The 13,146-nt window shown below is 36.1% G+C and overlaps 1 protein-coding gene across 15 annotated transcripts in view; it reads right to left on the bottom strand.

Moving 5' to 3' along the window:
• Nucleotides 1-13,146, bottom strand: part of LOC113512992 (spectrin beta chain) — a 79,549-nt gene that overhangs the window by 2,273 nt on the left and 64,130 nt on the right. For 5 of the 15 annotated variants that reach the window (XR_008252697.1, XR_008252698.1, XR_008252699.1 and 2 more), the window contains 8 exons: nt 12,409-12,605; nt 10,196-10,966; nt 9,520-9,664; nt 5,084-5,224; nt 4,181-4,327; nt 2,978-3,071; nt 2,046-2,225; nt 744-1,019 (listed from right to left, as the gene is read on the bottom strand). Coding sequence is in view for 2 of the 15 variants with exons in the window: in XM_052893651.1 (XP_052749611.1) it covers nt 849-1,019; nt 2,046-2,225; nt 2,978-3,071; nt 4,181-4,327; nt 5,084-5,224; nt 9,520-9,664; nt 10,196-10,966; nt 12,409-12,605 (1,846 nt within the window). In the remaining 13 variants the exon portion in view is untranslated. Of the gene's footprint in view, nt 1-743; nt 1,020-2,045; nt 2,226-2,977; nt 3,072-4,180; nt 4,328-5,083; nt 5,225-7,914; nt 7,978-9,519; nt 9,665-10,195; nt 10,967-12,408; nt 12,606-13,146 lie in introns of all 15 variants that reach the window. The other 10 variants (XR_008252702.1, XM_052893651.1, XR_008252705.1 and 7 more) reach the window with 10 other exon arrangements.

Here is a 13,146-nt window from a genome sequence, read left to right as displayed (position 1 = left end):
TTAATTTTAAATTTCCCAAATATAGAGCAGGCTAGTCATTTAAAGTACCTCATTATACCGCCTTCTCGTTCGTCATTTACAAACATTGGTGACAATGTTATTAGTTTCTTCGTTTGTAATTGTAAATTTTGACTGATTATTATTGATAAATATGATGGGCAAACGTCAAAAATGTTTAGGAGATACAATGAAAAGTTGTGTACAGATATCATGCAACATAACATGCAACATATTTGATATAACTTTATGTGTTCGCATGCAATCGTAGCATTCTATTGATTGTATTTTATTTTAACATAAATATACGCACATTTCAATAATAGGTAACATTTACAGCATAGAACATTAACAGTTAGTAAATAATTTAATAATGAACTAAAATTGAGATCAAATGGAACGTAGAACATTTTTATTGATGTTTTAAATATACACATAAGGAGTAGACGACTGTTATGATGGTTATAACATGCATAATTAATAAAGATAAAATATTAGAAATAGAAAAAGCTTGACAATTTCATTCTACAAGTGCTACAGTTTGTGAAATATGCGTTCAATTGACCATTATATATATATATTATACATAAAATTTATAGTTCATTTATAAGAACTAACAATCAACATTAATCGAGAAACTGTCAAATTAATTTGTACTGGCAGTGTGTTTGTTGCAAGCGGCGTTACGCTACAGGTTACGTTGCACAGTATCTGCACGCGACTGTGTAATACACACGTGCACGCACGTGCGAGGCATGCGTCATGCGTGATGCGTGATGCGTGATGCGTGATGCGTGGAGCGCGGTGCAGGCGCCTACGGGGCGAATAGGAATGTTAGCGTGCGGACTGACTTCTTCTTGAGCGTGAAGAAGGAGCGGCGCTTGGGCTCTGCGTTGGCGGGCGCGGGCAGCGTGTGCGAGCGCGCGGCGGGCGCGGCGGCGCGCGCGCGCAGCGCCTCCAGCCAGCGCGCCATGTCCGCCTCGTCGCCCGCCTGCAGCAGCCACTCCGCGCCGCTGCCCAGCCTGCGCCGCCGACACCGACACCGACACAGATTTATTTATTTATTTACTTTATTGCCACATAAAACAGATCACAACCTTAAAAAAGTTAAGTCATAATCACATTTGTGATTCGGCCGGGTTATAATCCAATTACATTACGTGCACAGCTTGAGTAATTCATTGAAAGCAAACACATAATATAAAAAGAGATACTTAAAATGTTATATAAATATATAAAAGATAAAACTATATATAAAAAAAAACATATTTTCAATCGTATTCTACAAAATAGAAAACAAGTCCTTCCTAAATATCAAATATTTTGTACCGAATATGTCGATGGATTTGTCGAGCAGTACGTCGTTATAATGACGACACATCCTAACCACAGGATTGTAATAAGAAGTATTATTTTTGTAGACTTGCAATGTAAACAATTTATGAGTAGGATTACGTGCTTTGTACCTCATATTAAAATTTAAATTAAGCAGTAGAGATGGAGAATCTACACATTGTATACACAACATTCCAATCAATTATTGGATATGGAGGGGAAAGAGATTGTTAGTAATGAAGACTGAGAATCCCATTGCTAGCAATATACCCAACCAGGTCGACCTCATCGCGGTTCCCCTGGAAACTATTATGGTTAATTCCTGACGAATTCATCATGATGGCCTAACTGGCCTGTTTTCATTCTCATCTATCATCCTTCACTGGTGCTCCGCCAGCGTATCCCGTTAGCGCAGGCATGGTTACCATACCATTTTCACCCATCAAAAAAAAATATTGGATACAACAAACAGTAAGTTTATAAAATTACGTAAGTTTATAAAAAAAATTAGGTTTAAGAGTATTTAAACTGTATTCCACAAAAAGAAACCAATTTCAACTGTAGCACAACCAGTTGTTTTAATTTCTCAACTACTGAACCGATTTTGATAAAATAAATGCGTTCGCAACCCTAGGGGAGGAGGGGCACTATACAATTCTGTAGCGGGCACGCCTCCCTCTCTCCCTTTAAATACGGCTACAATCAAAACTGACCGGAGCCGGAACACGTGCTTTTTCTTGGTGTAGTTGGCGGCGACTTCGACGACGGCCCCGTTGAGGTCGAGCGGCACTTCGCCGCGCCACGGCTGGTCCGGCGCCGCCTTGTACGCCTTCTGGTCCTTGTAGAACGACATGCGCCCGTCCTTCGCCACTACGTACACCTTGTCCCATGATCTGAACGCAAAAAGCCAAACCACGTTTTACACAGGTAAACTAATTATGTAGAAATTATTTTGACGTTTTTAGATTTATTTTGTTGAGAAACTTAAGAGGCGTACTATCCAATATACCCCGAAACAAATAAAAACTAAACAAATAAATAATAATAAATATTTAATCAGTTATAAATTAGGTTTTTAATAAATTATTTGAGTTTTTTTTTTATACAACTTAAAATGGCAAACAAGCTGACGGCCCACTTGATGGAAAGTGGTAACCGTCGCCCATAGACATGAGCGGTACCATGGACATAACAGAGTATACTGTTTCGCCCATGATATCCCCCCATGCGTTGCCATTCCTTAGGACTCAGGTGTTATTCCTCTGTACCCAGTAAATTCACGCCATATCCCACCCTTCAAACCGAAACATAGCCATGCAAACATAACTGCTTCACGGTTGAAACACGAATGGGACAGAGGTACCCAAGCAATCGACTTTTGTACAAAACCTCCCTCCCTCTGGTGAATGTTTTCAAGTACCTTAAATAACCTTATAGTTTTTAATAGGACATCATTAATTTTAATTATAATATATTTAACAAGCTTGTAAAACAATTAAGTAATTAAATTATTTTGCCCAGTAATTTACAAGACTTGCGTTTTTAAGAACATACCATTTCATATTTTGCAAGAGTCATAGATCTGTCATAAACACGTCAAATATCTTTATTAGCCAATCAGAAATAAGCGTCTGCTATTACGAACCTGTTAGAAGCGCGTTTGGCGGCGGACTCCCACTCGTGTTTGCGCACCAACGTTCCCTCCACGCCCTCGTCCTCGCTGGCGGGGCTAGCGCCCTCTGTACACAACAGCCCACTTGTTATCAACAATACCTACTGTTGCGTCACGTTCTCAATTTACTGCCATCATTATACAGAGTTAGTCGTTAGAGAGCATATCAATTTGAAACCCAGTAATAGTATTTATGAAAATTAACAATATAGTCTGAGGAATATAGTTGAATTTTGAAAATCATTTAACACTAATTGCGCTGTCACGTGATCTCATTCTATCATGTGTCGTGTATTGGGTTCCCTAAATATTCGTTACCTGACTCCTCACAAGTGTGTTATTGAGGATCAAGCAATTGGTGTAATGCGTTGTTGGTTGGTTAATGATCACATGTAAAAATCATTATCAAATTTTAACTACATTCTTTAAGAAAAAAATTTCAATTGTATAAATAGTATTATCGGATTTCTGAATGGTACATCTATGACTACCAGCTCTCTATAATGATAACAGAGCATACAGTAAAAAAATGAAAGATAAACTAAAATATACATAAACCTATTTAACTATGTCTATTGATCACAAGTGATAGGTTTGATACGGTATGCGACCTGCTTGGACCACGTCCGAATGCAGCCAGCCATACAATATGAATGAAAGCCACGCTGAAAGTATACTTTATTGCAAGTAACACGCAAAATAAAAAAAAAACATAATTACATGCGCTAACAAACACAACAGCACATTTAAAGCATTTCTCGATGGTAGACAACAGCGCAAGACTCTTTAACATTTTTTTTTAATGAGTTAAAATCTACCTCTTTAAAAAAAAAGTAAGCCATGTTCCAAATTTGAAATATTTAAAAATAAGATTCAGGATTTGGCAATACAGTAAACATATTTAAATTATTATATTAAAAAATACGTTAAATAAATTAATATTTTAAATGGTAGTATATATCAGTCAAATATTGCACATCTTAATATAATCATTAAGAAATCAAACTGATTTATTCAAATAGGGCGTTGTCTTCTCATTTACAGTTTTCATTTCATATAAAGAAATTACATCACACGTATGATATCCAGAAATTTAATGTGAATTTTAATGACTTAGACATTCTAAAAACAAAAGCAAAATTATTCAATAGCACCGCTGTCTACCACCATGGTTACCTTCGTCGTCGTCGCTGTGGGGTGAACCAGCGATCAGCTTCTTCGCAGTGCGCCAACGGAAACTCCTGAAGGGCGACTTGCTACGCGACCGCGACTTCAGCTTACCGGAGCTAGAGGGTGTCGCGGGCGACGAGCTCGTGCCGGGCGCTGTCACCGCGAGATAGGAACAGGAGTAGGGGACGGGAGAGGGGAGTGTACAGATTGCATTAAGGATATTCGTTAATCAGGGGTGAAGTGAACGGTATTAAATTAGTTTAGGAGACGGGACATTGCGGGGAGAGAAAAAAAAACAAAACAAATAATTCAAAGCAACATAAAAATAACAAAGTCGGCGTCGCAGCAAATACAAAAGCTAAATCATGCTGATTTCTTCCTTTTTTTCTTTTGACACTGAACATGAATTACAAAAACACAGATGTTAATTAAATACCATGCACCGTACATACAGTCAAGTGACATTCATTGTACAGGATTATTTTAGGTTCATTAAATCCATACACAATCATTATTCAAGTAGTATATAATGCGATCAAAATTAGAATAAGTTTTGTGGCTTCTTGATTATCAAAGTAATTTATTCTGAGATTTGGTTAAAATTTAATGAAATAGGAAAAATTGTCTTGGTCGTCGACATAGACAACTAATGTGATTGCTACTGTACATTACCCTACTTTTTGTATTCTAACAAAAAGTTTCAATTCCAATAAATATTATTAAAAAAATATATTTTCCTTGCAAAGGTCAAGGTCACTGACATTCCTATTCTTGTTTCGATCGCATCACTAATTTGCTATGATTCAAATAAGTATTTCAAGTTAGTCATGTCGGTGGCATATCTCCAACCAAATTAATCAAGTTGAACCATAGCGGCGATACATACCACTAACTACGTGCGATACTTACTAGAGAGGCGGGCGGGCTTGGCCGGCGTCTGTTTCGACGTGGAGGGGCGGGGCGGGGAGGTCTGCAGGGGCTGGGCGGGGGCGGCGGGGGCGGCGGGGGCAGGGGCGGGGGCGGGGGACTCCGCCTGGGCTCTACTCGCCTCTGCATGCGTACATCTACGTGCTAGTTACGTCTACACTACGTGCATACATGCTAGGTTACGACTACATGCTGTTTGGCTGTCTATTAATATTCTAAACTTAGTCACGATTGATTCACATTAAACTGAAATTTTAATGGTTTATTAAACTATAAAATACACAGGAACATAGGTAGATCTCTAACGCTACTAATGCACTACACTCTATATTTTTGTAATTTATTAATAATTCTAGTGAGATAAACGACTTTTAAACTATAACGATATTATTTAAAATAATTATACTATAAAAAATAAACTAATGATTACTTGAACTATTTACCTGAAATTATTATTATTATTTATGAGTATTTATTTCTCATTTTCTATACTCGTTAGCAAAACGAAAATATCAAAAAGAATATGAAATGTACTCTCACAAGACTATTATTATACTATTTAGATATTAAAATAGTTCAGGACCTACCATCGTCATCATCAATATTTTTTAATGATAATTAATGCATCAGTAGCCATATAAATTAATCTAGATAGTCTTAGGTACATTCTTACATATTCAATAATGTAATTAGCCCTTAGAGACTCATACATAAAATGAACTATTAATTGATAAATACTTCATTTGACGAAGTTTATAATTTATTTTTATAAATAAACATTCGAATCGAAAAATTAATTCATTTTATGGCAAACTTAGGATTCAGATACAATAAAATAAGACGTATTATGCTATAATATTAACCGATACTAATAAACAGCCAGAGATGTCAAAACAAGAATCCATGCTACAGCAATCCATTGACAATGCATTCGAATACATTAGAAGTGAGGTTTCCTAAACGGGACTCCACCTTGCGCTAACACTCTTACACCATAATATGTCGCGATGTAATCAGGGCGTTGTTTTTTATTGTATAAGTATTATTATCCAATCGTATTAGTACTGTATCGTTTTAATATCCCCCCATAATGAAATACACATTAATGATTAGGAAGGAAGCATGATAAATTAAATATATAAAAATTCAGAGACATTAATATTTCTCATTTACAATATACAGTATAGTTGTTTTCGAACTTTGTTGTAAATAAATTGTACATTATATAGTAGGTTCTTTGAAAGCAAAGTACATAAGTCTCATCGTTTATGACGTATCGACTAAATGTGTTTTAAATGAAAAATAAATGTCTCCAATAATATGTTATAGATATAAAAAAAAATGCTTATATAACATTAATAAATTTAATAATACACCATATAAATATATTATCAAAAAAATATATGTCATTTATAGTTTTATACTAAAGGTCAATTAAAAATAAACATAACCCTTATTGTAATAAAAATATTTATTTGTTTTCTTCTTCGAAATTACTATTTGCCAAAATTTATGGCAAATCGTGATTTGCCACAAATTTTCGGCCGATTATAAAATTTTATACTTTTTTTGACAAAACTATAAAATGACAATTACCCAATCAAAATTCAGTGTCGACGTCACAAATTAAAATAATAAAATATAAAAATAAGCTGTTCGATAAAGCATTGCACTTTAAGCAATAGATAGGAAAAAGCTATAATTAGACAAACCTACCTTGTCGAAGATTGCTTTTCAAGAAAACGTAAGCACTGCCCACATTTAAAGATAATGGCGCCAAATCAGAGGTACGGTCAGCAACAAACTTGTATGAACTTTATTATATTGCGTTTCCATTAAATTCAATTCAGTTACTTTGTTGCTAACTATATCACATAGCTAAATTAATTTATTACACTTTGGATCATTATAGTACGCTTTAAATTTAATTCTAGCATGTTAATTTAATTTTAAATTTTCGCTTTGTTAATACATATTTTAAATACACTATCGGAACTTAACACGACGCGATTACAAACAAATAGTACGTACAAACCTGATTTTTATTTCGACGTTTCGACGTGATAGTGTACGGCAGTGACAGTGTATTTAAAATATAGGTTAATTTAGTTATGTGGCGCATAGAAATTGACACCATAGGCTAGCGCATACGGAGTCGGACAGATAAAGAATGAGACACAAGTAGTGATACTGATATACATGACAGAGACAGAGTATCAAACCATCACCGTGTTTAGCTTTAATGGACACAAGTATATATGTGGTTATAATATAATAACAAATAGTACAAATAAAAAAATCTTGATAAAACGTGAAAAAATATATCTAACACTAAATCTATTAAATAAATAATTTAAGATGATTGTGAAAATATATAAATCGGAGTTTTAACGCAAAACTAGTAGAATTGTTGCGTTAAAACATTAATATTTGCGTGATACGAAGTATTTGATGATGCTCATGAAAGGACAGAAGATAGACCAACACCTAAATGAGACAGAAATCCGTGAGTAAAACATAGAAGTCGTGCAACAAGAAAACAAGTGTTCTACACCCAACTACGCGTATAGATAGCCTACAAAATAAATCCTAACTAAAACGAGACGTACCCCGTGTTTACAGAAAAAAGCCTTCAAACTACAAATTAATAACAGATAAGACTATTCCCCTAGTGGCGATATATATATAATACGAGCGCAGTGTAACCCGACATAATTACGAATACACCCATTATATAGTAACTACCGTAGAAGCTCATGCTGTTTGCCGGGTTACTTTTACATCGGTAGGTCTATAGTAAGCGCTCTGTTTACCTGGCTGGGAATGCGGTCGCTCTTGGGCCTTCTCAGCCGCTTTAGTGGACGTTCTCCTTACGACTACGCGTGTGCATGTGTGGACAACACATCGGTAAGTAACGGTAATTTTGTCTCACACGCAAAACTCGGTCAGCGAACGAAACCCACGCAGTTCAGATGGACAACTCGAATATCTATCATATTGTTTTTACTTATTTTGAAAATACTTCAATAGTCCCAATGATTTATAGTAATATATATTTTTTAATAAATTATAGCGCGTCAAATTCGTGTGTAGCGACTGTGGGGTGACTGATGTAAGAACGGATGTATTATACAAGGGCAAGCGTTCATTCCTTTCTCACTAATTTCGCACTATACTATTGACACGCCGGTATAGGTGTAGTCGCTACACCCTTGTACGCACCCCTTTAACTCGTTTACGAGTGCCACACACGACATAGACGTAGTAGTTTACTCAAACTATACACCATCTGATATGCAGTTTCGTTTGCCGACACCGAGTAAGCGATTCAAAGTTTGTATACGTAATAAATTCACAATAAAAGCTGCAAAGCGATGCCGCGGTGCGGCTCTATCGCAGTGCGGAATGTGCTCGTTCACTTCGACACGTAAATTCCGTCGCTTCACCATCTCACATCCTTATAACTATCAACTATTAAATATATCAGTGTTATTGCAGTATGCAAGCAGCATTCACCTGTTAACCGGTGAAAGTTAGTGGAAAGTTTTACACGTCTTTTACTGTAGAGATACCGTTTCGTTCGACAGTGCCAAGAGACATTACACATGCGTGCTTCGTTGCAATCCGTGATTCGTAGTGTTAATTTTGACAAATAAACTTTACTCTGTGTTTTTGACTAACTCGAAAGGTATAATTTTATAAAGTGCGAAGGTCGATCAACGCTCTAACCGTAAAAACAACTCGATCGCCCTAATAGCAGCGATAAAATCCAACAAAGCATACAAATAACCAATCATTTTGGATTACAGGGGCGTGGTCAACTGGTATGATCCACTATGATTGGCTATTAGACTTGTTAGATTCGGTCTTTATATTTCTTGCTTGTCTTTTTAGTAAACAATTTGGGCAGGATTTTAGATTTAAATTATTCACTGAAATAATTGAAACCGACAGTGTATATATTTAACTTATACTACTGTCACTTTTATTTTGCTAATTTAAAACTACAAACGGAGCAAGGTTATTTAAATTGCAACAATGTAACCAGTTCTGTCGTTCACAAACATAATACCAAGAAATAGGTACATTTTATGGTACTATAAATCTGTTTAAAACAAAAATTATTATTTGAAACCACAGTGTATTCATTAACTCTAATGACCAGTGTAAACCTAATAGATTAATGTCAAAACTATTTTCAAATAGGTTTTAGTTCAACATACGAGTGTATTAATATATGTATATTATCAATAATAAAAAAAAAAAATTTTTAGAGATAGATTCAAGCTTTACATTTAACCCTCATTGTTAACTAAACAAGACAAGTAAATATCAGAGACCGACTAAACGTAACCAAAAGGTAGAATCGGTCATCGAATGTACTAGGGCGGCATGTGTCTTGTGGAGTAGAAACTCACCCTGCGGCTGGTCGGTGACGTCAGCAGCTCGGTCCACGGTGTCTTGAGCGGCGGCGGCGGCCGCGGCGGCCGCTTGCCGTTCGCGTTCCTCGCGCTCTGCCGCTTCTGCTGCTTCTTGGCGCCGCTTCATTTCTTTCACTTCGAACTAGAAACCAGAATTATAATTATAGCATTTTCCTTCTCTTTCCATTGTAGTAATTCAGGAATTGAAGTAAGAGATTCGCATGCGAACTGCTGCAATGCTGAGCTGGGATTATATCGCTCGATTTATGAGTATTATTAACATGTTTGGTATAACATATATAGCTGGTTAAAGAACTCGAGACGATTGTATTCATTTAAACACTAGGTATTTGATCCACTTAGATCATTTGATGCCGGTTTGAACGTTTGACAATCTATATATGGCAATAAACTTTATATTATGACAAAAATATGAATTTAATGAAAGTTACTTGAGTATGAACCCTTAAATTCAATTTCAAAATAGGTGAATTCGAACAAAAATCTTCGTGCGTCAACTATCCAACCGTCTCTGAAGTCTTTTAATCGTGCAAACATGTCTTGTAGCCACCGGCTGAAGGGTTTTCAAGAGTCGTTAGCGTTCAGAAAATGTGTAGCAAATATAATGCGATGCAAGCGTTAAAGGCATGTGCAAACTAAACACCACACTTACACTATCCAAATAGTTAAAATACCATGCACCTTCAGGGAACAGGAGGGAGCGGGTCTGGGATAGTAGTAGAAGCGATGAGTTCAAGGGTATATTCTTGACGTCTTTTCCTAAGTCGTTAATCGTATTTGTACTTCCAGTCAGAGTAGGCATCGATAACACTGCAACTTCACCTTTAGTGTCTGACTCGGATGGTTTCTTTTTGAGTGTCAGCAAACGCTTTAAGCGTTTCATACTGCCAGATTTAGATGAACACTCGCTTTTCGGTCTGAGTAGGCAAACATTAGGGAATACATTCTGGTAAGATAATCTCTCCCATAATATGAAATCTATACAAGACAAGTATATATTATTATTTGATTGTTTATCCACGTCTGGGTATTCGAAAAACACTGGACTATATATTTCTGGTGAAAAGGGAGTGTTGAGTGGTGACAAGGGCACGCTGCTATTTAGCGATAGGGGTGAACTGCTGTCTTCCGATATAGTCGATAGACTGTTGTTGGTTACAACTGACCAGAGATAGGAGTCGTTCTTACGAGGCGCTAGATTAATAGTAAGTGTTCTCGCTTTAATCTTGTCTGATACTTTATATTTATCACTATTTGTTATGATGTCTTCGACAACTTTACATACAGACCGTTCTGGTTTAGTGACGGGTAGTGTTAGGGATTTTTTATGGGTGTGAGGTGGAGGTATATATGTGTACACGGTCTCGTCATAGTTTTCCCAAGGCTGTGTGCTAGGCCATAACGATGTTTCACGAAGTTCAAGCTAGTGACGGATAGAAAGAAAAAGAACATTGATAAGAAGATAATTAAAATCAAAGCAAAAATAAACGAAAATTAGTTTATGTACAACTACAAACACAGTGAACGCTCTATATAAGCAACTCATTTGAACCAATTTCGATAGAAAAAAATCTTATTGGGAAAAATTGCTAATCTCCTATTAGGAAAAAGGAGTATAAAAATACTTACCTTCTGGAAAATATTTTTACTTATTTATTTTACTAACTAAGCTGAATATAATAAATAAAATATAAAGAATGTTGCTTACAGAGAGCTTGCTTATATAGAGCGTTCACTATAGTAAATAAGAATTTACAAGCTATAGTGATAACCAGGTAATGTATTTTAAGAGTATATTACACTATAAAATAAATACAAACAACACACATGCATCAACATATCATAAACTGTTATTATGAGCAATCGATCACAATAATTATATATATTTTGAAATTTACATAACTAGAACAATACTATGGACTTATGTAAAAAGAATTTATACAAGTATTCGATACTTCTCAAAATTGACAAATCAAGTACTAGTTAAAAAAATTAAGTCATAATTCAGCACTTAAAAAAAAAACTAAAATACTCAAATACCAAAAAAGGTCTACTTGTCACATCGTTACATTACACAAGCACAAACAGATAAGTGAAACAAATCCCTTATATGTGTGCCCAACATATGATGTATGCCAAATATATGAATATATGATCAACCAAACATTACAAAAGCATAGAGCCAAATGATGATATTATTATTATGATATGGAGGGAGGTCAATGGTTGACTTGAAGAGAACGCCTTCTAGTCTTAAATCCGGTATACGAAAACAAATATAAAATATACTTATAAACACACAATATGTAAATTCATTTACTTTGTACATTTTTTTTTATACTTAATTTCAATTAATGTGATGTGGATAGAAAGTGGTAACAGACACCTTTAGACATTAACAGCACCATAAACGTCACAGAACACGTAATGCCAATTTTACCCCTCATGCGTTACTATTGTTAAGGATTATGGTATTATGCCTCCATACCCCTATAATTTCACTGTCACGTCACACCCTTCAAATTGAATACAACCATGCAAACATAGACTTTGCAGTAGAAATAAGAATGGATAGAGGGAAGTTTTACTTTTAATGGGAACTAATAGACCTATTAACAATGTATCTAGGTCGACCACTACGCGGTGCCCCATAGAGGCCATCGTAGTTACATTCCACTGAATTCGTTACGATGGATTAACTAACCAAACTTCATCCTTATCTACGATGGTAGATAACATAGTCTGGTGAGTCATCACTTATTTTTACCGCATTAAGAAAAAACTAGAAAGTCAGAGCTCTGTACCTCTGTGTAGACGAGATCTATACATTGTACTTCTGGTAAATTAATAAATAAAGATAATTACCGTGGTGAGCCTCTGCAATGCGCTGAAGCGGTCCTCCTGCGCTGCAGCGGATTTCTCGAAGGCCTCGTGCTTCTTAATGAGGCTCTCGACCTCGTCGATGGTGTGGCCGAGCTCCTGCGACATCAGGTACGGCTCCTGCGCGATCAGCCACGCCTCCGCCACAGCTGCGTCGCGCGCGAATTGGTACACCTCCAGGACTAAGGGGGAAAAAGGATTGTTAATAATGGGGATTTAACAGCTCCCCGGGATTACCATTCCATTATCACTCATTAAAAGAACTCCAGGACTAAAGATGGATGGCTCGTCGACATCATCATGATTCTTAGTTAATACGTCATGATGGACTAACTGACCTGATTTCATCTTCACCTATCATCCCTCATTGGTATTCCGCCATCGTAATCTGATAGTGCAGGTGGTGTTACCATTCCATTATCGTGTGTATTACAAATAAAGTGAATTACGTTACTCATGTTGTATACTACAGTTTATTTTGACACCAATCGTAAAAACACCCAAAAGATGTTTTTAGAGCCGATAAAAAAACCTTAACTACTTAACTTTCATCTTTTCAAAACTACTTGAAAAGATAGTACCCACATAATCAGTAACACTAGTTTTTTTATGCAACTTAGAATGGCAAACAAGCTGACGGCCCACCTGATGGAAAGTGGTAACCGTCGCCTATAGACATGAACAGTACCATGGACATAACAGAGTATACTATTCCACCCATGG

Source organism: Galleria mellonella, unplaced genomic scaffold, assembly GCF_026898425.1.
Source record: "Galleria mellonella isolate WM207_F2 unplaced genomic scaffold, CSIRO_AGI_GalMel_v1 utg182, whole genome shotgun sequence".
Classification (NCBI taxonomy): Eukaryota; Metazoa; Arthropoda; class Insecta; order Lepidoptera; family Pyralidae; genus Galleria; species Galleria mellonella.
Note: the sequence above shows the minus strand (reverse complement) of the source record. Positions and strands in the feature narration are given on the sequence as shown.